The sequence below is a fragment of the Mustelus asterias genome, chromosome 14 (genome assembly GCF_964213995.1).
Source record: "Mustelus asterias chromosome 14, sMusAst1.hap1.1, whole genome shotgun sequence".
Classification (NCBI taxonomy): Eukaryota; Metazoa; Chordata; class Chondrichthyes; order Carcharhiniformes; family Triakidae; genus Mustelus; species Mustelus asterias.
Window position 1 is genome coordinate 25,565,437 of NC_135814.1, and position 26,006 is coordinate 25,591,442.

Below are 26,006 nucleotides of genomic sequence, written 5' to 3' on the forward strand. Positions count from 1 at the left end.
TACGCTTAAGTTACTGGATGACAGAACATTCAACTGTCACAATGAAGTTTACCAAGCAATAAAGCCTTAAACTAAAGATTAATAAACCTAATTCTGATTGACTGATCTAAATTGCTCTATGTCATATGCCCAGATACACACCAATGGTGGTGATAAGTCTTTCTCTCCAATATTATTCCTCTGGGTTCGTAAGTAACAATACCCAATTGTTTAACTATAAGCTGTAAATAATGTCCATTGCTGTGTGTAAATGTGTGCAAAAGAAATGGGGAAAAGAAATTCACTGGTCTATAATAAATGTTTTAATTAAACATTCCAAATGCTATATTTTCATTGAAGTTTGTCAAGAGTCTTCAAAGTCAGAGTGGTATTTTTGGGAGCATTCTGCTTTCGTTCTATTAAATCCTTTTGTGCAAAGAATCTCCCTGGCATACTACAGGGTTTGCTAATACGGTGCTCTCCAATGATTTGAGATCCCATGTCAAAGTCAGTGATCTAGAAAATAAAAAGTATTAATCTATGGTTTAAAGGGCTTAGTGTTTGGTAAACAAGATCAAAAGAAAAACTGAAAAATATAATATTTGAAGTTTGACTGAATAGCAACACTTGCAAGAAGACTGTCTTACTGAATTGAAGATCATCAAAACAACTGAAAAGCTTTTGTCTCATCCTTCAATCATTCAGTCTATCCTCAATGGGTCTCTCTCACTAGTCAACTGAGCATGCTTAATTGGAATGTATTATGAGAATATGCTTCCTCTATAGCAACAGCAACATGGGGGAGACTTCTATAATGCACTGAGGCCTTTGCGCCAATGAAAAGCTACTGTAACTCTCATTTCCTCAGCCAATACATGGTCAAGCTCATTGCTACTTAACTGTTGAAAATGCTCTCGTTGACAAATAATGGTCAACTGCTCCAAACCATTGCATGTTGAGGTGAGTAGTACTCACACATAATCACCTCTGAAACTCTTTACCCCCCCCCACCCAGTTAACTGAAAAATGGCTGAGGCTAAACTCGGGAAGTTTACAAAAGTTAAGTAACTTGCACATGTAAAGGTAGTTGGTTTGACTCCAGGCATCACCTTTTAAATAATACGCTGACTGTTAATTCAAACAAATATAGATTTCTGCGCAGATTTCCTTTGAACAATTTTGATGATCCAAAGACAACAGCAATGTTTGCCGATTTGTTTTCAGCAGAACAAAAACAAACAGTACAAATCTACAGGGAAAAAGAAGAAAGAATAAAAAGACCAAGGTAAGTGTTTCAAAGCAAACATTCATTAAATGATGTGCAAATTATTCCAGCATTTAAACATGGCTTTCGCAGCGTGATAAAAAGAGGATTAATCATCAAATATCAGTCTGATTTCAAATGCCAGGTTTCAATATAAGCTGACGGGAGAAAAAGGCAACAACAAAGAGAGCAGGAATAGTACAGAGCACCACAGGGAGTACTTCTGATTTGAGCTGCAAAAGGATTTCTTTGTTGAAATCTTTCTCAAAGCAAACATCAGTACCACATAACTGCAATCGGCAGCATTTACCGAATAGCCTACCTGTCTGTAAAGTCTGATCCCCTGTGTATCAGAGGAAGCCTTTAAAATTCCATGTATAGAAAAATGACACAAGGCTAAGGATTAACTATGAGGCTGACAATTACAGGCTTTTCTTTCTTTTATGAGAGTCTTAAGTTAGAGTTATTGAACCAAGTGCTCAATCTTGATATAACCACGAGGGGACTCACTTGAAAGCTTCATTATTCCTTTTTGTTTGCCTTATTTGGCAAATTTCCAATACATCAAAATTGTATCATAAGAATTTCCGATCGTAACTCTGCACAACAATAGTGCGTAACTACATCTCCCTTCTAACGCCTATCTTTACAGTTTTATCCACAGAAAGTTGTGACGCAAACGGTTTAGAGGTAAAGACTGAATGTAAACCAGATGCTTTAGTTGTTTTCAAATGTGGTCACAGTGACCTTGAGAAAAATAATAATGGGTCTTGCCACTTTGCAATGTTGGAAATAAGTTAATAGACAAACATCGGGTATCGTTGACACATCAGGGCATTGTATTATTTTTTGATAGTTTGGAATGCAGCACTTAACTAATGTTCACTGAAATCCAATGCCCAGCCCAGCCTGTTTGCTGATGTGATATAATGGACGGGATCGTCCGGCTGCACATGCCCCAAAACCTGAAATTCTCGCCCGACCTCAATGGACCTTTGAATGGTCTAACAAATTTTCTTTCTCGCCCGCTATGATTCCTGCGGTGGGTGAGGCGAGAGAATTTTGGTCAATATGTCACGCTACTGAGATGCTACACTAATAGAGCTTCTTAGCTTAGGAAATGCTGTCCTTTTACTGATAGCCAGAAGGTCTGATGGAGTTTCAAAGTTGACTGCTACTCAAGGTTCTTCATTTCTGAGTCAGGCCTAGCACTGGCAATAATGAAATACATCACTGTGTGGGGACTAAAAAAAGGAATGTTTGAATCATTCATCTTATTGGGGTAGTAGCACTCATACATGTCAAAGAAGTTGTTTACATGATTTTTCTAGATATCAATGTGCTCCCTATCAAGCATTAGGCAAAATATTAATGGTATCTGCCAAAGGGAAGCTGATGTTTTGAAATTGTGAGGCTGTGGGTTGATAATTCACTCGCACTCCAGTATTCTCTAAAAATTTGCTTACTTGTAAGTCGATAGGAAGGAAAATTGGTCAGGTTTGCGTGATACCAGTGCCTTTCCAAGCATTCCAAAGAGGGCACTATTTTAGTTTTAACAGTGTCAGCAGTGAGTTTTTCACCATACTTTGGCAACGCTATAGCTGTGTTTTAAACATTGGCATATTTGCCATCCCTCATGTGAGCAACCTTATGTCACAGTATTTTTCAAAGAATCTGAAAATGTCAACATTTGATTAAAAAATGTAGACACATGAAAGTGGCAGAAAAAGGTAGGTAATCCTTAAAAATCACATTCTCGAAGAGAGCAGAATCTAGATGATATCCAGGAATGCCACCCATGTGCATGGCTTATATTTTATGCATGTGTGAATGTGATTATAAGGCAGTCATTTGACATGATTCACCACCACAGTGAGGGTTAACTAGCTCATAATCCCAACCTTAAACCATAAAGTGTACCGAGGGTCTTCTAATCACACCAACATATCTGTTTGTCGTTCTGACAATAGAACTGCCAAAAGCCTCCTTCCATGTTTGCGGATGGGATTCTCCGGTGCCGCTGAAAGTGAATGGAGTTTTGGCTGGAATGCCAAATTCTTCATTCTCACTTGCAGCAAGATGGCCATGAACGAGATCGGAGAATCCCACCCAATATCTCTAGTCTGACTTTGGTCTGCTTTTTTCTTCAGCCAACAGTAGCTGACACCACGGCTAATGATTCTAATAGAATCACTGCAAATTCATTCTGAACTAAGTTTCATTTAAATATTAGGATATAATAAAATGTCCACTACATACTAATAAATATATTCGAAAACGAAAAGGTTAAAAGTGAGTCATAAGCTAATTTTCATTCAATAGCATACAGTTGGGTGATGTAATAAAGCCCCCAAAATATTAATCCAATGTATTGTTGTTAAGTTTATTTATTTTTTGCTAAGAATTCAGAAAGAAGTTTATTGCTTTCAATGAAGGACCAAGTTCATATTTTCCATCAAAAGCGATCTTGTCAATTCAGTTAACAAAAAAAGAGGCAAGTAGTGCTGAAATTGTACTTGGCCACAGCTCTCTGAAAGTATAACACGTTGGAGTAACCAAACTACACAAATTCTATAAAGCCAAAAACAGCTTGATTTCAGACACAATGCAGAATGAACTTTCCGTAATGATAAATAGCCTCCTGGCTTGTTCTCAATGCCAGTTGGCATGGAATTCTCCTTTAAGATGATTGATGATAGTGCCAGGGCATTCACCAACATCTATTGCTTCATTTATTCACCATATCAGGGTATTGCGAGACCAACATGTATTTTCTCATCTATACTTCTGTAACAAATACATTTAAGCAATAGTCTTCACAGTCATACTATTTCTGTTCAATTTGATGCCATTCATACAGCTTCTAGGTAGTTCTGCTTTCAGCAACATTCTGAAAGTTGGATACAACCAACTTATCAGCTAAGATATGGACACTGGGATCTGTGACAGAAACTCAAAGTCTGATATTTATTTATTTCACTTAACCAATAAATTGTCTGTCTGTCCAGTGACCTGGATTCCTACATTTGTTCTTGTAGAATCTGCTAAATAACTGGAACAAGCTTTGACCTTGGGTACAGAAATCTGCCGTATCTTAGGTGAACGAAATGAGAATGAACATTGACAGCTTAGAAGTGCTTATTTGCTTATCCACAGTCCCAGCAGACACTACAGCGGATTAGGAATACTTTCAACTTCCAGCAGTAAGGAATCACAATGTTGAACATTTCTGAACAGTACAACAGAACGTAACAGATCAGGGAACTCTACTGTTGAGCAAAGCTTTGCATATTTCTTCCAGATGACTAGTTTGCCAGTTTTGGTTCTTTCAACTATGATTTTCCAATGTTCACCTTTAAAAGCAGGAATGGTTGACATTGCCAAAACTATTTGAAGTAAGGGGCAGTAGTCATCATGACCAACTCTCGATTTCTTCTTGCTTTTCTTTAGAAAAGGTAACAATGGGTGGTTGACGGATTGAGGGGTTGTGGGATGGAGGTGGGAGTTGTTGGGGGCTCTTTGCTTCTGGAAGGAAGGAGTGATAAATTGCTATTTACTTCAGAAACAACTCTGGCACAAATTAACAAAAAAGAGTCAGATATTAAAATGTCAGAAATATTATATTTTTCATCATCAAGGTCCTATTTGTTGTGGATCATTAATTAAACAATTTAAATAGAAGCCTTATACCCAAGACCATAAAAAGTGGGTTGACTATTTTTCAATATTATGACACCTTACACCCATCTAAATTAGCAGGTATGTCTTTTCCAGTAATAGGTTATTCAAACTTGAAATGCAAACTTTGAGATAAACATTTTTTAAGGAAAAAAATTACACAGTACAGGGAAAGAACAGTCAATGGGATTTGATTAAATAGGTCCATTGTGGAATTGTTATCAAAGACAAAATTGGATAAAGAGCCTCCCTAATAAAAGCCTCTGCTTTGACAAAGGGTCATCTGCACTCAAAACATCAGCTCTTTTCTCTCCTTACAGATGCTGCCAGACCTGCTGAGATTTTCCAGCATTTTCTCTTTTGGTATTATTTAAATAGCCTCTCTCTTTGTTGAAAGATCTATGGTAGGTGAACTTTCATTCAAGTTACAAGACCAGGAAATTCTGTGACCAGAAACTCACCTCCTGATTCCTTAAGCCTGTCCACCAACGATATGTCAGGAGTCTGATGGAATACTTGCCTGGATGAGTGCACCTCCAACAAACACTCAAGAAGTTTTATGCCATTTAGGACAAACAAGCAACTTGTCAATAGCACTTCCTCTATCATCTAGAAGAACAATGCAGACTCCTTGGAACACCAGCACCTGTAACTTTCTCTCCAAGCCTCACACCATCCTGTCTTGGAACTGTATCGCCATTCTTTCACTGTCATTGGGTCAAAACCCTGGAACAGTGTACCTATATCTGCAGCAGTTCAAAAAGATGTACCATCATCACCTTGCTGAGGCCAGTTAGAGATGTGCAATAAATGCTTGCCTTTGCCAGTGACCTTCCCATCTCCTGAACAAAACTTTTCAACAGTTGATGCATTTACAGAATGTGATTCCATGCGGCATTCTAAAGAGAAGCCTTTATGGATAAGATGCGTTCATGTTAGATTACTTACTCAATGATTTTCTGTGTTCAGGCTTTGCTTCTTTTGGATTTGACTTGCTGTTATCCCCCTCACTCCTGTTCAATCCTTCACTACTAGAGCTTTTCCAGATGTTGACTGCCGATGGGGAGTTTCCCTTTGATTGATATGTTACAAGTTGATAAGAGAAGAGAATAAGAGAATATATTAGGAGATATACTCATTAACACATTTAGGGAAACTATGATCATTGTACATGTACCAATGACCAATTTTAAATAAAGCTGGAGAATAATAAAAGTAGTTAGGGTAGTACAGAATGACTCAGCTTTGTTGCCTCAGATTCCTTGCACAGTAAAATTTCCATACAGTGCCAGATCATAGATGATGATGCCAAGCAAAGTGATATAAAACCTTGGTTAGGCTGCATCTGGAGTATTGTGTGTAGATCTGGTCTACAAAATTATGAGAGGCATAGACAAGGTGGATAGTCAGAGGCCTTTTCCCAGGGTGGAAGTGTCAATTACAAGGGGGCACAGGTTCAAGGTGAGAGGGGGAAAGTTTAAGGGAGGTGTGTGGGGTAAGTTTTTCATGCAGAGAGTGGTGAATGCTTGGAATGCACCGCCAGAGGAGATGGTGAAAGCATTAGTAAACTTTAAGAAGCATCTGGATGGGTACATGAATAGGGAGGGAATAGAGAGGTATGGACTGAGTAAGGGCAGAATTTTTATTTTAGTTTAGTTAGGGCATCATGATTAGCACAGGCTTGGAGGGTTGAAGGGCTTGTTCGTGAGCCGTACTTATCTTTGTTCTTGATGCCTCCATTTCAAGAGAGGGAAAACCAAGAGGCAAATGTAACCAGAACACCCTTCACATCATATACTAGTTAGTGCCCGAGCATTATTGAGAGACACTTTTGCGTATGTCTCCCCCCCAAATCTTTTGATGGGAGGATGGTGCGATGACTAGGGAATAGGAAGGAAAGAAATACTTCTGAGAATGCAAGTGGATAGACCTACTGTGAAGCTGCACAGCGATGAGGTTAATACTCCTTAACCATCATGTATAATTGATCTGATTATGTTCAAAAAGTAGAGTTAAAACTTCACTTAAAGGTTTGGCCAATGCTATTGAAAACCATCACCATCTTCCCACCACACCACTGGTAGGTCAAACAAGTAAAACACCCCGATGCCACAATTTATCATAGAATCATAGAAATCATAGAAACCCTACAGTACAGAAAGAGGCCATTCGGCCCATCGAGTCTGCACCGACCACAATCCCACCCAGGCCCTACCCCATATCCCTACATATTTTACCTGCTAATCCCTCTATTCTACGCATCTCAGGACACTAAGGGGCAATTTTTAGCATGGCCAATCAACCGAACCCGCACATCTTTGGACTGTGGGAGGAAACCGGAGCACCCGGAGGAAACCCACGCAGATACGAGGAGAATGTGCAAACTCCACACAGACAGTGACCCAAGCCGGGAATGGAACCCAGGTCCCTGGAGCTGTGAAGCAGCAGTGCTAACCACTGTGCCACCGTGCTGCCCACTGAAATTTTCCATAATGTCCACACAATGTAAAATTGCTAAGGCAAAAATGTTTTTATTTGTTCTGAGGATGTGAGCAGCATTTGCAGTGCTGCACACTGTGGTCCATCCTTTAGTGAGTGACCTCCTGCTTTATATTTCTGATGGTACTCCACAACTTCCCTGTGTCTTCATTGTCAATATCCACTCTTCTTCAATGTGTATGATCTCTATGCATTAATCTACGCTTATTTTACAAACATAGAAATCAGAAACCGTGCAAAGGTGTACCACAGTATCATGTTGTATATTGACATCAATGGCAACTGTGGTGGTGGGTCTTTATATAAATCAATTAGAATTGCAAAGTCACTAGGACAGAACAGCCAGGTGATCCTGGTCAGGCCTCCATTCTACAAAAAAACTGTAGTATCGCAAAGACAAGAACTTATAAAGTTCAAAAATATTCAACGTTGCATATCAAAATCACAATAACATAGGAACATAGGTATAGGAGAAGGCCATTCAGCCCCTCGAGCCTGCTCTGCCATTCAATAAGATCATGGCCTAACTCCATGTACCTGCTCTTGCCCATATCCCTTGATATCCTTGCTTAGTAAAAAATTGTCCATTTCAGATTTAAACCTAACAATTGAACAAGCATCCACCACCGTTTGAGGAAGAGAATTCCAAGCCTCCACCACTCTCTGCATGTAGAAGTGTTTTCTAACATATCTCCTGAATGGCTTGGCCCTAATTTTTATATTAAAAGGGTGGCACAGTAGCTAGCACTGCTGCCTCATAGTGCCAGGGACGTGGTTTCAATTCCGGCCGCTGGTCACTGTCTGTGTGATGTTTGCACATTCTCCCCGTGTCTGTGTGGGTTTCCTCCAGGTGCAGGTTAGGTTGATTGGCAATGCTAAATTCACCCTAGTGTCAGGGGACTAGCAGGGTAAATACGTGGGGCTACGGGAATAGGGCCTGGGTGGGATTGTGGTCGGCGCAGACTCAATGGGTCAAATGGCCTCCTTCTGCACTGTAGGGGTTCTATATTATGGCTGTTGGTTCTAGAGCCTTCAACTAGTGCAAACAGCTGATCCTTATCCACCCTGTCCTTCCCTGTAAATATTTTGTAGACATAAGAAACATTTTAAGAGTCGTTGCTGAGTTACTGAAAAATCTCTGTGGCAGCACAGTGTCCCAGGAAGCTGTGAAAACTCTGAAGCACAAAATTTCGGCAGGTACTCCAATGCAGTACTGAGAGAATTCTGCACTGTCAGAGATGCCATCTTTTAGATTAAACGTTCATTTTCTCTCGTATGGATGCAAACAATCCCATGACGCTATTTCAAAGAAGAACAGAGGAGTTTTCCTCTTTGTCCTGGCCAGCATTTATCCCTCAACCATCCATCACTAAAACAAATCGATTACTTGGTCGTTATCTCCTTGCTGTTTCTGGGACCTTGCTGTGTGTAAAGCTGACTGCTATATTTCCTACATTACATTCATGATTACTAAAGTACTTCATTAGCGGTAAAGCTTTTTGAGATGTCCTGAGGTTGGGGCGGCACGGTAGCACAGTGGTTAGCACTGCTGCCTCACAGCGTCAGGGATCCGGGTTCAATTCCGGCCTCGGATTACTGTCTATGTGGAGTTTGCACATTCTCTCCGTGTCTGCTTGGGTTTCCTCCGGTGCTCCGGTTTCCTCCCACAGTCCAAAGATGTGCGGGTTAGGTTGATTGGCCATGGTAAATTGACCCTAGTGTCAGGGGGATTAGCAGGGTAAATATGAAGGGTTATGGGAATAGGGCCTGGGTGAGATTGTGTTGCAATGCAGACTCGATGGGCCAAATGGCCTCCTTCTGCACTGTAGGGATTCTATGATTCTATCAGGTTGTGAAAGGTGACATATAAGTGCATTTAAATCAGAAAAGGCTGGAAAATCTCAGTCAGTCGGGCAACATCTGTGGAGAAAGAAACAGAGCAAGCTTTGTGGAGACTGAAACGAAGTTTCCTCTGTTGCTCTCTCCACAGATGTTGCTGCCTGATCTGCTGAGTGCTTCGAGAATGTTTTGTTTTTATTTCAGGTATCGAACATCCACAGCATTTTGCCTGTATAAATGAAAGCCTTTCTTCTTCCTAAGCTGAAGTCTTGTAAGGAGGCACTTATTTCTATGTAGCAGGACTTCCAGCAGCAAGTGGTGATAGTGGGGGAGAGCATCGAGCAGGGGAACTCATCAGCCTCTGTAGACCCCTCCCTGCAGAGAGCTGGGTCCTTGACAAGCTGAGGGATAGGACCAGATGCCATGAGGTGAGGGAGGAAAGAAGCAAGGGCAAGTTTAGGACTTGTGAGTGGTAGTGTGACAGGAGCCTAGGGTGGCTTGAAACCCTTCAGGTTGGTTATAGTGCCAGAAATGGGATTTGGAGATCTAATCAGTCAGACTGAAGGCACCCCTGACTCTGAGAAGCCTCATGGAGAGAGGGAGGAGAGCAGCCTGGAGCTGGACAGCATGACAAACCTGGTCGTCACTTCATTAAGGAGCTAAGGCCCTGAATAGTGAAGAGATCTGGTGTACCAGAGTGAATATTCTCTACAAATAGTGTGTTCCTTGGACTTATACTTACCCTTGAAAGTTTATAATTTTGATGCCGGTGGATTAAAGAAAACTTGTTTTTTTCTTCATCTTTGTGCAGTCCATGTGCTTAAAACATACATCACATTTTGGAGTCAGAACTGGCATTCCACAGCACAGGTATCAATATTTGATGGAGGAAATGGAATCTCCTGGCTGAGATGGTGAACGGATGGTGAAATATCTGAAACTGCCCTCATCAGCAAGGCAGGCTGAGGGAAATAACTGCAGCTCCAGCAGAGGCACAGGCTTCATGAGATGAAGGTAAAAATCGAAGCAATGACCAGAAAGTTTTTTCCAGTGTGCCCTCTTTTCAGGTAGCAGAGGAAGGATGGAATATCCCATCCCACATATTCTACCTGCTGACAGGTAGGAAGCTGGACAGACTTGGGGAAAGATTGGATACATCCAATGACCTGGTGGTGGCTGAGGACTGGATTGAGGGCAGCTAGCCATGGCATCCGGGGAGCCTCATTGAGAGGGAGCAGGCAGCATTCGGTTTGGACCATCCGTCAGGAAGACTTGCAGGAAAATACTGGGGAGACGTGCAGACGTTCGAAGAAGTTGATGGCCACTCTTTGAAGTCGTGGTATGGGTTTTTTGGGGGTGGGGGGGGGGGGGGGAGCAGCAGCCTGCTGCAGCTGTCACCATGTTATGGGCACAAGCAACTGAAGGAAAGGACTTGGTCTCCATATCCCTGGAGCTGGTGAAGTTGTTTGAATGAATTGTCCTCCTGGGTCTTCAAATCGACCAGGGACATACAGCTGAAAGATCGGCTAGCTGAAGTAGTGAGTGTTGAAGAAATTTGGCGAGAGCTGAAGAGACTTAACAGTGACAAAACCCCACTGTGCTACTTTGACATGCAAGATTACATCATCTAGATCATGGGGAAAGGCTGGATTCCTAAGACCAGGGAAGAGGCCACCGTCCAGGAGGTGACTGGCGACACAGACAGAGATGTAAGACCTCAGGCTGAAGGAGCAGGCGGAACAGATTACTGCACAGCAAGCACAAATCCAATCCTTGCTGTCCCATCTCCACAGGAAGCCTCACGACTGAGAACATCCAAGGGATACTCCTGAAATTGTAGCAGGGTTGGGTACTTCCAATGAGACTGCCCTTAACTAATCCCACAGATATCAGGCAAGGTGACCCCAGCCAGTGCAACTCCATTCCCCTGCCCTCACCAGAAAAGGTACAGGACTGGCAGAGGAAATGGAGATACAGAGCCACTCGGCTGGAAGACTGAACATGGACGGCAACTCACTCTTGCCAGTTCAGAGAGGGTTGTGGCTGATGCCATACCTCTGCTTCAAGCTAACAGCGACACTCACACCTCAATCCTCTGCAGAATCCAGGCAGAAAATCATCAAAATTTTACCAGCATGCTTATGAGTGTGATCCAAGCCCAATCCAGAAGGGTAGAACCACGTGTGGTTTCGCCTTTGCCGTCCACCTCAGAAGTGGACTTCAAGCAGCTTCAGCTGCTCAATGCAGAGATCGGTGGACTTCACTGCTACTAGAAAACCCAACATCCACCAATCCATCAGGGCCATCTGATGAGAGCGATTAAACAGGCACGGAAAGTGTTGCGGTGCTGGAAGAGGATCAGGGAGGAAGATGGAATTCTCCATCAACTGGTTCATGACAATGGGAGAGAGGTGGGGCTACTAATCTGGCCTGGCAGTCTCAAGCATCAAGTGTTGACTCAGGTGGTTCATGATCAGGCGGCATACCGAGTTTCTGAGAAGGCAGCTGCCCTGACAAGAAGGTGGCATTACTGCTTAGTGATGGCTGCTGATATGCCCAGCTACTGTCAGAATTGCAAGAGATGCATTTTGGCCAAAGCAGAGAAAGGGCCTGGAAACTGGAAGTCACACCCATGATGTTGAACCTGTAGCTAGAGGATGATCTCAGATGATCGTTCCCAGGGGATGTTACTCAATTGCAAAGTTCTGGTGGATAATGTGGGGGCAAGCAGTCCACTTCATGGCATGATGGAACCTAAAGTGCCAACTGGTGGTAGCCTGAGTGAAGAGGAGTTGAAGAGCGAAGAAGAATCCTAGAATGTGTGTGTGTCCGGGATTAAAGGGACAATGAGTTGAGGAGGCCAACTCCAGTGCTGGCAGGAGATGCTGAGGTATCAGACAGGGAGGATGCAACTGGAGCAACCATCATGTGTTCTGATCATGTGTTCTCTGGAGACATAACCAGTCTAGATGCATATGTGACTGACCCATCGGAGAGATGCTATTAAAAGTGCCAGATCAGAAGAGAGGCTGAGGAGGTCATCTTGAATAAATGCTGAATAACATCCCAACACTTATCATTTGCCCAGATCAGTGAGGCAATTTTGTCACCAATGTAGGCTCAAATAAGCTTGCTGTTGTAGCTCAGTTCAACATACTGGTCAAGCAATTGACCAAGCTACAGTAACCATGTGATATGTCTAATCCTTGGATGGCAACTCACCAAAAAAAACAGGGAGTGTGTAACAGGGTCTCCAGCATCAGGTGGCACTGGTGGGGGAGAACACTGAGCAGGGAAACTGGTTGGTCCATGTGGGCCCTTTTCTGCAGAGACCTGTGTCCTTGACAAGTTGAGGGGTAGAACCAGAAGCCATGAGGTGAGGGAGAAAGCAGCAAGGGCAAGTCTAAGACTTGAGTGACAGTGTGATGAGAGCCCAGCGAAACTTGAAGATCCTGAGGGTAGCTAAGGAGTCAGAAATGACAGTTGAATCATAGAATCCCTACAGTGCAGAAGGAGGCCATTTGGCCCATTAAGTCTGCACTGACCCTCAGACAGAGCATCTTACCCAGGAGCGTCCCCCACCCTATTCCCGTAACCCCACACTTTTACCCCATGAATCCCCTAACCTGCACATCTTGGGACACTAAGGGGCAATTTAGCATTTCCAATCACCTAACCTACACCTCTTTGAATTGTGTGAGGAAACCAGAGCACCCGTAGGAAAAACACAAAGACACGGGGAGAATGTGCAAACTCCATACAGACAGTCACCCAAGGCTGGAATTGAACCCGGGTTCCTGGCGCTGTGAGGCAGCAGTGCTAACCATTGTGCCACCATGCGCCCATAAATTGGAAACCCAACCAGACTGAATGGTAGCCCCTGTGAAAAGGCTCATAGAGAAAGGGAGGAGAGCAGGGCAACTCAGCAGAAGAAACCTGATGAGTCAAACTGTGTTGAGAAGCCGAGGCCCTGAATATGGCAGAGATCTGGGGCATTGGTAGTGAATAGGCGGCGAATATTGTCTGCAAGTAGTTTGTTCTTTGGAGTTACACTTTCCCTCGAGAGTTTGTACCGTTTTGATGCCGGTGGAACAAAGGAATCTTGAGTTTCAATCTCTGTTCAGTCTGTGTGCTTAAATCACACCTCACATCTACTTAAGGCTCAATTGAAATAATTTTGTTTGTCCTGAAATTTTATTGCTTGTGAGTGTGTTACACAAAAATAAACTTAATAAATAAAATGGAGACATTGGAATAGATGTGTTTAGAATCGCTTCCATTGAAAATGTTTCTACAAAATGTTAAAGATGCTGAATACCATCATTTAAAATGAAATAAGATCTCATTGAGTCAAAATGTAAAAATGTAGGACACAAATAAAATCATGTTTGTTTGTGTCAAATGTGAAGGATTCAATATCATTTGCAAATAATTTGTTATGAATGAATTTAGATGAGGGTTATTTTGTTGATGTTAGTGTTAAGGCAGAGTATAAATTTATGGGTTACATATTAGCATGGCTGAACTAAATGCACATTATAAATGCACATTATGTCCTATTTGAGTCATTTCAGGTCTGTTTTAAATTTAAAAACATCATGCCAAACCATTTTATAGAAAATATGCAAAGAGGGATTAACAATGCCACAGGGAACTATAAACAAAAGAAACATAGTCTAAAGGGGCCGATCAGAGCTTGAGAAGCTCAGGAAATATATGGGAAAGTATTTTTTTGGCAAAAAAATTAAAAATGTTTATTGTGCAACTTCTAAGACAGATTGAACAAATATACAAAATCCTTTCATTTGTTTCCAAGGGAAGCTATTTTAGTTAATAGCGTTAACGACATTATACGTACCAATTTATCAATCACATGTCTGATGGTCTGGTACCAATCATGTATACTGTCATCGTCCGAATGGAGAAGAAATTCATTCCCTGAGAAGGTTGTGAGCTGTGTCAAAAAGAAAGAGAAATCAGTGTGTAATTTTGTTCAATGCTGTAAACAATACAGGAAAAGCACAGCAATCTAATGGGTCAGCACTTAGTTCATTATGATCCCAAATCAACATTGCTTGACAACAACATAGGAATTGCTGGGTGAAAAATGACCACGGTCCATCTAATTTTCTTTCTCTTGGTAGTCATATGAGACAATGATAATCGGAGACCAATCAATGCCTCGCCACCAGTCCACCCTGTATTATTTATTCCATGCACATCTGCCCAAAACAGAGAAGGGAATGTTTCATTAAACCAGATGCTTTAGTTCATTTTTCTGGCCTTAAAGAAAAAATAATAATTACGATGAAAGAAAGGAAACCCTACAAATGCTGGAAATCTGAATTCTGATGAAAAGTTTTCAACTAAAATATTAACTTTTTTATTTCTCATTTGCCATGTAGATGATAGCTGCCTGTACTTCCAACATTTACTGTTTCCTTAAATGGTAAAAAATGTGTTTGCTGATGTAAAACATGGTACATGCCAGAATATCTGAAGAAAGGCCCAGTTAATTACAACTCATCTATAAAACTGAAGACCATGTTACACAGACAGACCTCCCTGAAGTTTCTTCTATGGAAAATATACAGGGGTCTTAAGCTGGAACATGAGTGCAGGCAAAAGTAAATCAAGTTTATGGCCGCAATTCTCCAGCCGTTAATGCCAACTGGATTATCTGGTCCTGCCGGTGGTGTACCCATGGGTTTCCTAGCAGTGAGGAGTGACTTCAATGGGAATTCCCATTGACAGCGGTGGGACCATAGGATCCTGCCATCAGCAAATTGTGCGCTGCCATGAAAAACGCTGAGGGGAGGCTACAGAATCCCGCCCTACATCTTTTCATGTCTACTCTATAATGGGGGCTATTTGAAATGTTGCTTCTCACTGGTAAACAGATACCTGTCTATGGTCAATCAGGAATGAGGGTGGGACTGTGGTCCAGTGGTAGGGGTACTTTGGTCACACAAGGCTCTCAGACGAAATATTCAGACAGACATGAATATGAACAACCTGCATGTCCATCTGGACCAGGCAAGAGGCTGATTCCTATCTGCAAAACGGGTCCTGTGCGGTGGTAAGACCCACTTGCAATTTTGGATACACGTGGGTGGAATGTTCCCAGTGTGAGGTTTTCCCATTTGTACCAGGTCGTGAGTTGCTGGATCAACAGTTCTATGAAGCCTGAACTCCAGATTTGGCCAGGATTTCTTTTTCAGGTGAGATCTTCCTCCTAGACCCAAAGTAAAACTGTGGCCCTTTACTGGCTATCCCCAACCAATGCATCTCCCCTATCTTTCACCGCTGCTTTCTGTGGAGCAATTTTCTGTGTCTGAGGTGGTAAACCGTGTACTAGCCCTTACTGAACATTCAGCAACTTACCCGAATAATACTGATTGAACACACACCTGAAAAATTGTTTGGCCTTCCTCACTTCATGCTATTTTGGGAGGAAATTAAAAATCACCCCAAATTCTTTCTATTTTCTCTACTCTCTATTTTAAATGATTTAATTTATTTTGTCTTCTTTGGGTCCTGCAATGCCATAATCTTCCAATTTAATCTCACAAAATATATTACAATAATATGATTAGGAAGTGAGTTCATCTGAATGAGCAAGTAAAATGATATTGTTGCACTTTCTAAACATAAATATTTCATCTATCCACTCTAGTTTATACCAATAATTTAACAAACTGAATGACTATGGAGAATAACATTTCTTACCAGAACTTATAGCATAATGATAATGCTTTAGCATCGGAAGATAAAGGCACACAGACAAATGATGGGTCAAAAGGGATTGAGGACTGCTCAACAGGTTAGGGATGTTGGAAAGCAGAGTTTGGGGAGGATTGTAAGGCCCAGAGGAGAGAAGTGCCGGTTGATTGGAAAACGGCTAATGTTACGCCGCTGTTTAAAAAAGGAAGGAGACAAAAGGCGGGTAACTATAGGCCGGCCAGCTTAACGTCTGTAGTAGGGAAAATGCTGGAATCCATTATTAAAGAGGAGATAGCAGGGCATCTGGATAGAAATGGTTCGATCAATCAGACGCAGCATGGATTCATGAGGGGAAAGTCGTGCTTGACGAACATGTTGGATTTTTATGAAGATGTGACTAGGGCGGTTGATGGAGGAGAACCGGTGGATGCGGTGTTTTTGGATTTCCAAAAGGCGTTTGATAAGGTGCCCCATAAAAGGCTGCTGAAGAAGATTAGGGCACACGGAGTTGGGGGTAGTGTGTTAAAGTGGATTGGGGACTGGCTATCCGACAGGAAGCAAAGAGTCGAAATAAATGGGTGTTTTTCCAGTTGGAGGAAGGTAACTAGTGGCGTGCCGCAGGGATCGGTACTCGGGCCGCAACTGTTTACCATTTATATAGATGATCTGGAGGAGGGGACGGAGTGTAGGGTAACGAAGTTTGCAGACGACACAAAGATAAGTGGAAAAGTGAATCGTGTGGAGGACGGAGAAGATCTGCAGAGAGATTTGGACAGGCTGAGTGAGTGGGCGAGGATATGGCAAATGGAGTATAACGTTGAGAAATGCGAGGTTATACACTTTGGAGGAAATAATAACAAATGGGATTACTATCTCAATGGAAACAAATTAAAACATGCTACCGTGCAAAGGGACCTGGGGGTCCTTGTGCATGAGACGCAAAAGCCCAGTCTGCAGGTACAACAGGTGATCAAGAAGGCAAATGGGATGTTGGCCTATATCGCGAGGGGGATAGAATATAAAAGCAGGGATGTCTTGATGCACCTGTACAGGGCATTGGTGAGGCCGCAGCTGGAATACTGTGTGCAGTATTGGTCTCCTTATATGAGGAAGGATATATTGGCATTGGAGAGAGTGCAGAGAAGGTTCACCAGGTTGATACCGGAGATGAGGGGTTTGGATTATGAGGAGAGGCTGAGGAGATTGGGTTTGTACTCGTTGGAGTTTAGAAGGATGAGGGGGGATCTTATGGAGACTTATAAGATAATGCAGGGGCTGGATAGGGTGGAGGCGGAGAGATTCTTTCCACTTAGTAAGGAAGTTAAAACTAGAGGACACAGCCTCAAAATAAAGGGGGGTCGGTTTAAGACAGAGTTGAGGAGGAACTTCTTCTCCCAGAGGGTGGTGAATCTCTGGAATTCTCTGCCCACTGAGGTGGTGGAGGCTACCTCGCTGAATATGTTTAAAGCGCGGATGGATGGATTCCTGATCGGTAAGGGAATTAAGGGTTATGGGGATCAGGCGGGTAAGTGGTACTGATCCACGTCAGATCAGCCATGATCTTATTGAATGGCGGGGCAGGCTCGAGGGGCTAGATGGCCTACTCCTGCTCCTATTTCTTATGTTCTTATGTTCTAGAGGTGACAAAAGCACGCATGAAGGTTTCAACAGCAGATCGACAGAGGTAGGGGCAGTGGCAGTCAATGTTATAGAAGTGGGCACGCATAAGGGATTGATAGCTTAGCTCAGGGTCAATTTAGTTCAACCTGAGACAGTAGCTGGAGAGGAAAATGGAACTGGCGGAGAGAGACTGGAATTTGGGTTTTGTTCTTCCCTGTGTATATGTTGCAGAACTGTGTCTTTTCCAGGACTAGGGGTCTGACCACAGGCAGTTGAGAGAGGAGGTGCAGAAGTGTAACTGGATATCATCAGTGAACATGTGGAACCTGATGCCATGTCTTCAGATTATGTCGCCAAAGGACAACATGTAGATAACAAATAGGAGGGAGCCAATGAAAGTTTCTTAGGGGGCTTGAGGTTATAGGTGCAGGGTAGAGAGAAAACAAATAATTGCAAGATAGCATAAATACCAATGATTGGGGGATAAGAGTGGAACCGAGTCAGGGCAGTCCCACTCAGTTGCACAATGGAAGGGAAGTGCTGAAGGAGTACAATGGGCAACTATATTAAAAACTGCTGAGAGGTCAGGAAGGATAGGGAGGAATGGGACACCATGATCACGGACATCAGAGCCATGTCAGCACTGTAGTGGGGGCAGAAGCATGATTGGCTGGCTCAGTTAACAGAACTGCAGGAAATGTGCTCAGATTTGCGAAGAAACCATTTTATACCCGGTAAAATTAATGATTGAATTTTCACTATTCCATTTTGCATTTATTTTTTGGGTACAGAATTCATTCTCTATCTGTTTCAAACATTATTGCGCAACATGTTTATTTTGGAGTACAGCCTTGTACAGTGTAATCCCACAGTTAAATTGCTCTGCAAACAATGTAGTATTTATATTATTAGTGTAATGAAACTTTATAACCTCTGCAGATCCTATGATGATGGTGAAACTTTAGAGTGAAATTAGTGTGTGTGTGAATAACTACTTTTATAAGAAGTGTGCAAATATTCAAATAGTGATTGGTGTTATTCTGAAGAGTATTTTTATATATTGTAGAACATCCTGATATAGTGAAATTGTCCATTCATTCATGAACCCAGTTTGATAGTTTTCAGTTCATTTTACCCTACTCTATTCCTCACGAGCATCTAGGTTATCATCTCCAGCCAGGAGTGCACAACCCACCCATAGACCTTGTGAGAGTCAATCATTATCATGCCTTGGGGATCTGCACGTTACTTATTTCTTTGATGGAAGAAGGATCTCACCTCAGCTCACTGGTCAGTTTTTATTTTAACCTCTAATATACAACATAGTTGAAACTGGTGGAAATCGCCCTCTACAGGAAGGTAAAGTGGAAAGGATCAAAATAAACTGCAATCTGCCAACTCAAGATTTGTAGAGGAATCTAACTTTCAGATGGGTTCCCCTATCACTTAGGTTATGAAATATATCATAGAATAGAATTCCTACAGTGCAGAAGGAGGCCATCCGGCTCATTGAGCCTGCACCAACTTCCCTGACTGGGCATCATACCCAGGCCCTATCCCCATAACCCCACAAAATTACCCCACTAATCCCCCTAACCTACACATCCTGGGACACTAAGGGACAATTCAGCATGGCCAGTAAACCCAACATCTTTGGACTGAGGGAGGAAACCGGAGCATCCAGTGGAAACCTACGCATGTGCTTATGTAATATCCAAAGGATTCACCAGTAGATTTATGGATCAAGGGTGTTTATCTAACAGGTTAGTAAGGAATTGGATCATGAGTGTGTTTGTCTATTTAACATGTTAATAATCAAGATAATGCTTTATGGGGATGGATCCAAGTGAAAGTTAAAATCTTCACTTGCAGGCAATGAAATAATATTTATGTCTGTGAGAAAGGGGGAGTGAAGGTTGTTAAAGGAGAGATATATAAAATAAATGATAAGTTTGCCGAAAGCTTCTTTTGTGTCAGTGCAATTGCAAAATCAATATAAGTATTGAGTTGCATATTATGGAAAAGGCGAGAGAGTTAAAACCATATAAATATCTAATAACACTGATACTAAACACTACTCCACCCTAATACAATAACATTGCTGCGTCTCGCTTCTCCAATGATCTCCAAAACTCCGAGAAAGTAGAACGTGGTGCAAAACTGATGCAAAAGCTCATAGCTGACAAGATCTTAGGAGGAACATATTGCTGCAAGTTATACCCACTAGTCAAAAAAATGCAGGCGAGCATAATAATTAAAAGGAAACACAGCATTTTCAGCCAAAATGTAAAAATAAGTGTTGTAGATATGCTTCTGTATAGTTCCCTTGTAAACTATAATACTGCACAGATTGTGAAGATTGACACTGAATCTGGTGCTATCATTCATTATTGCCATGTCACTCAGCTTCTTGGCTCATTCAAGCTCAATCTGTGACATGTTTGTGATTATCATACTCATTTAGTAACTATATGGCATATGGAACACAAATACTATTTAGCTGCTTAGGGGTTGGGTCATTCGCTTCTAAAATACCACCAAACTGGAGTAATTTAATGTCCGCATTACACTAACACGAGGCTCCAAAAAACAGACAAAAATTGATCTTCCCAGTCTTTTAACCACTTTACATTCCCAGAGCACCTAAAATACAGCATTTAACAGAGAAAAAAAAAAGCCCACATCTGAATATGAGTCACAGATTGTGTTTAAAGACTTGGTTCATAAGCTGCACCTAAGCAACGGGTAGTAGGTTTAATAAGCAATAAAAACCAAAACAAAATCAGAACCATTTTTTTGGCCCCAGAACGTTTATGGGCTACAATTATCACTGCTAATTCATGAAAGCATAAATGAGTGCAATTTCAACATTCTTTTTTGCATTGGAAGTATGATGAAGACCAGTGTACCTTAACCAACAGGGGGAAAAAAACTGGAAGCCTTCTATCTCATTAGATTACTAATGCCATCACTTTAAAAGGGATTGGATGATGCAAGTATGAAAGATCAAAAGCTTCCACTTACACAAGTTTGGGCAGTGTCACTTACAACATACTTTGATTTTAATTTTACATAATATTGATATACTTCAATCAAAACTTCGAAGAGATGTAATTTCTGTTGTGCATTGGAGCTAATATTCATACAAAAAGTAATTTTGTCTATGAACAGTTGTGGAGTTCAAGAACATTTTTGCCTACATGCCCCAAATAGTACATTTTCTAATGCCTGTTAACATGTAAATCTAGTATTAGCACACACTTTGATTGTTAACTATTTAAGTTGCAATCTATGTGGAACATGCAAATTAACTCAGCTCATTCCCTTGGATTACTTCTTATTTCACAGAATTGTTACAGGAGGAGGTCCTTCGGCCCATCGTGTCTGCGCCGGCCCTCCAAATGAGCCTATCAAGTAGTGCCATTCTCCTGCCTTCTCTTCATAACCCTGCACGTTTTTCTTTTTCAGATAACAGTCCAATTCGGTCTTAAATGCCTCGATTGAATCTGCCACCACCACATTCTCAGGCAGTGCTTTCCAGATCTTAAACACTTACTGAGTGAAAAGGTTTCCACTCTCACCTCCACTGGGCAGGAATTAATGGCCTTGTCACGCCAGGGGCGGGGTCCGAAAAAGTGGCAAGAGATTTAAAAGTTCATTCACTTCAGCAGGACTGTAAAATCCTCCTTGCGGGAGGGGCTGTAAAATTCCACTCATTTCTTCTATTGCCAGTAACCTTAAATTCATGTCTCCTTGTTCTTGATCCTTTCACCAATGGGAACATTTATTCCCTATCTTCTCTCTGTCTGGACCCCCCAATGATCTAACTTGGTGAGAAAACACTGGTGAGAACCAATAAAATTCCAGTACAATAATAGGGCATGATTCCCTTCCCCACCCCTCACAACATGTTCTGCTGCAGCGGAGGTGGCCAGCTATTGGCTGGTGGAAAGATCTTCTGGTCCCACTGCTGTCAACAGTGGGTTTTTTTTTCCATTGTTCACACCCGCTGTTGGCGGGACGGGAAGATCCCACTATAGGAATGGCCAGAAAATCCCTCCCATTCTATTTGAAATGGGGTTTTCGATTAATTCTGAAATATGGGTTCAGTTGGAAATGTTCAGTATTTTGGAGAGAGAACAACAGCTGAAGAATAGGGTTTGGGATGTTTCAGGCCATAGAAATCAAACTTATATGGCTCAGTTTTTCTGACTGAAATGAGTAAAAAGGTTGCAATTCAACAAAGGTGTGATTGCAGACTCCTACCAGCTCTTTAGTGCATTGAGATGCTACTACCAGTGGATGTCAGAATGATCACCAAACCAAAGTTTTATACCAATGAGTGATTCTCAGCATCTACTGGAAACATCACTCAGATCAAACACTTGCCTCCACACCATTGAGGTATCAGGTGACTTGTTCTGCCATGCCCAGCATCCATCTTAACAACACAAGTATACAGCACAACAAGGAGAAAGAGGTCCATTTTTTTAAGTTAGGCACTATTGCCATAAAAAGGGCAGTATTGTTCAGATACTTGTAGCTGCAGATGGTACCTTTTTCTTTACGCACAGAAGGTGTTGCCGGTGATTAGAAGATTACAGGGTATGAGGAAACAAGAAGAAAGTAATACAATCAGTGCTCTAAATTAAATTAAAAATTAGATGGCAGTGAGCAGAACTCTGTTCATGCAATGTTCTTCATCACAGGCCTCAGTTAAATTGAGTTTGCAGGAAAGCTTTCATCAATGGGTGTGAATCACGTCCTCAAATACTTGCGCGAAACTGTTGGTGCAGTGTAACCATAGATGCTTGAGCTAAACGAACCAAGCTAAACTTCTGATTCCACAGTATTCTCTAATGGAGGAAATCATATTTTGTATTCATGAGTTTACGTATATGCACAGACTTCTATTCATCAGTTTCTAAGTGCCATTCAAAGTGTTGTGTTGTTGGTAAATTGCTATGATGTCGTTGAGGTGGCCTGACATTGCTTTGTCAGACAATCCCTGTGACATGTCTGAAGTTATTCGTCAAGTTCCTGTGCCATTGCATTGATCATCCCTTAACCTTCTAAACTCAAGGGAAAACATACCAAATTTAAGCAATCTGACCTCATAACTTAACTCTTTATGTCCTGCTACAATTCTGGTGTATATGCACTGCGCACCTTCCCAAGCCAATGAATGAATCCTAAGGCTCTGGCACACAAAATTAAATGCAATACTTTAGATAGGGTCTTCCTAAGTCTCTGCACAGTCTAAGCATAATTTCCTTACACTTAAGAGCAAAATTCCATTAGCCTTTTGATTACTTTTTGGACCACATTTAGTGATTTGTGTACATGGAAAGCTAAATCCATTTGCTCCTCCATGGAGAAATTTGTATTTCTCAGATCTAAACCGGACACTCTCACTCTCCCCCACATCGATTCACATCTGCCATAGTTATACATGTGAACACAACATTTTTAAAAATGATACTATGGATACTGTAGCTTTGGGTGAAATCAAATGACATATACGCATTAAGTGAGAACAAAATCCACAGTGTTTTGGGTACTGACCTTTTACGGAATTTGTTTTTGGAATTTGTCACTGAAGGGGTGCAGTATGAATATGTTTCATTTCCATGAACAGTCAAAGATCTATTAGTCTGATTTTAAATCTCTTCACCCAGAAGGCATGTATCAATTTTAATTACATGCACTGAGGTGGCAAAAAAAGAAAGCTACATCTGGGGTGCATTAGTGTAATGATAGAACAACTATTTTGATAAATTAGTGGCAATAACCTTTTATTTTGTATTTTAAAACAGATGCATTTCTTTCCCCTAATTAAAAACAGGGTTTTTTTCCCATTGGCCAGGGAAACCTCCATATTTTTTGGTAACTATTTGTTCTCCATTTCTTCTTTATACTGAGGCAAGATTGATTTGTCCCTCACATATCTCCACATTGACTTCATATTGAAATGTCAAGGAAAAATTACTTTCCAGACTGGAAAAGCCACAACCTTGTCCCATCCTTCTGGGATCAATAACATGTTTCTCTGGTGGGATTACGAAATGGTGCTGTGTTCATGTCCAAACTGTTCTCTCCATTATTGTGTTGTAGCCATGCTGAATTGCTGCCATTTGTAGGCAAAGGAGTTATACAAACTCTCTGGCACCTGCCTGTCTGGGACCCTCTGACATTTTAATTTGTTATCATTTTCATTGTTCCTTTGGATGTTCCGTCAAGCTCACCCCAAAATTATCTCTGCATAGTCGTAGCAGCTGTTCCTAGTGATTGGGTCCAATGCTTCATATGTGCCCTTGACATGAACCAAAATAATGTTGTTTACAAGCAAAATAATTTAGTGCCAGGATTTTAAAGACAATTTACTTTAACAAGCACAAATACTGCTGTAGAAATCATTTACAATCAATAAATTTTTTCTTTCATTTTGCCTAATCACCCTTCTGGGATCAACAGAATGTTTATTTGGTGGGATTACTGGACTGTGCCATGTTAGTGTCCAAATGTTCCCTCCATTACTGTGTTGCAGTAATGCTGAATTGATGCCATAGGCAAGGATGCAATGCAAACACTCTAGCACCCTTTAGTATTGGACACTGCAACGTTTTAACTTACTGTCATTTTTGTTGTTCATTTGGACATTTCTTCAAGTTTGAGCCCATGAAAGGTACCTTGCACTCTATCTGCTATGGAACAATTACTTGGGAAAGGACCTTACATAACTTCTGGAAGTTCAAACATGCTATGCTGCCAGTTAAGGACTTTTGAAACACAACAGCCAATTTGCATAGAGCAAGGTTCCATGGTAGGGCCAATTAGCTCAGATGGTTAGAGCATAATGCTTAATAACTCCGACAGCGTGGCTTCATTCCCCACACTGGCTGAGCTAGTTCTTGGACTGTGCCCCTTCTACTTGCCATGTTGTGATATCACTGGATCCTGCAAAGACTGCTCCAGAGCATGGTGTGTGGTGAACCATAATTAGCATTTTTTAGCAAATAGAGGACATGACATGAGAGAAGGTTCCACGAGCAGAAATGAGATAAATCGCCAGATAATCTATTTTTCGTGATGTTGCTCGAGCGATAAATGTTGGCCAGGACAACAGACATACTCTGCACTCTTCAGTTCCATGGAGTCTTTTATATTCATTGGACAGGGCAGATGTGACCTCAGTTTAACATTTCCCCTGAAGAAATCATCCCCAGCAGTGCAGTATTCTGTCGGTACTGTACTAAACTGCAAGTTTAAATTATATGCTCAAGTCTCTTTCCCTTCAAGTGGCATTGAACCCAAGACTATCTGAGGGATGAGTCAAGTATTGTGGATTGCAAATAGGAAGTAGAGCTCATGAAAAGCCATGTAATGCCATTTCGACTTACCCATATCCTTCTTTTAGGTTAGGTTGATTTAGGTTAGGTTGATTGGCCATGCTAAATTGCCCCTTAGTGTCAGGAAGTTAGTTGGGTTAATAGGTAGGTTTATGGGATAGTGGTCAGTGCAGACTTGATGGGCCGAATGGCCTCTTTCTGCACTGTAGGGATTCTATGATTCTATTCTAATGATTCTTTTAGGAATTGATGAAACCCATTTAATGGGGCAGGACAATTTGTCAACACTTATTCGTGGAATTTGCACGCTGAGATTCCTGCTGGGAGCTCAATCTCTCATGCTTCTGAATCACATATTGCTTTGCCTAACGCATGGAGTGGCAGTTTTTATTTGGACTTTTACAAAGTTACACAAACTATTTTTTGTTGATTGCTGTATCATTTTCATGCTTGAGAAAAACAAAGATGGCTGTTCCTCTCATTAGCAATGTTGACATGAACAGTTTCACAAAATGCTATCAAAGCAAATAACTTATGATCTCATCATAAATAGCGGGTCTTATAAAGTTACTTCACAAACTCTAACAGAGTATTGTATGGTAGATGTTGTTTTGTGCAATTATTGATTCAACGAATGTTAACATTTGCAAAATAGTCTTTTTTTCTCTTTCAGCCATTCTTTAAACCTGACAGTGTATCATCTAATAAATTTAAATTCATATCTGTACACTAGACACAAAAGCTTATTGAATAGCCATTTTGACAAATATGATAGAAATTAGAATGCCTATGCTATGTAGTCTCCACTGTAAGATAATTATTTCCACTTACTTTCTTCAATTCTAGCTTAGGATGAACTTGATGAAGGGATTAGAAAGAAAAACGAAATAGAGCTAAAAAGACTCCTCTGTTCAGACCGGAATTGTAGATGCAGGCACTGGGAGAATGTAAGGATGTGAGGAGGCATCTCATGTTTCCACTGATCTACACCTGCCTGACAGCAGAAGGGGGCTGAATTAACCCGAGCATAAATGTAATTATTAACACATAACACT

General features: G+C 41.4%; 1 protein-coding gene across 1 annotated transcript in view; it reads right to left on the bottom strand.

Annotated features, from left to right (window-relative positions):
- Positions 1 to 26,006, bottom strand: part of arhgap15 (Rho GTPase activating protein 15) — a 730,777-nt gene that overhangs the window by 311,511 nt on the left and 393,260 nt on the right. The window contains exons 8-9 of the mRNA XM_078228014.1: positions 14,118 to 14,213; positions 5,870 to 5,993 (exon numbers count right to left, since the gene is read on the bottom strand). Coding sequence (XP_078084140.1) covers positions 5,870 to 5,993; positions 14,118 to 14,213 — 220 coding nt within the window. The remainder of the gene's footprint in view (positions 1 to 5,869; positions 5,994 to 14,117; positions 14,214 to 26,006) is intronic.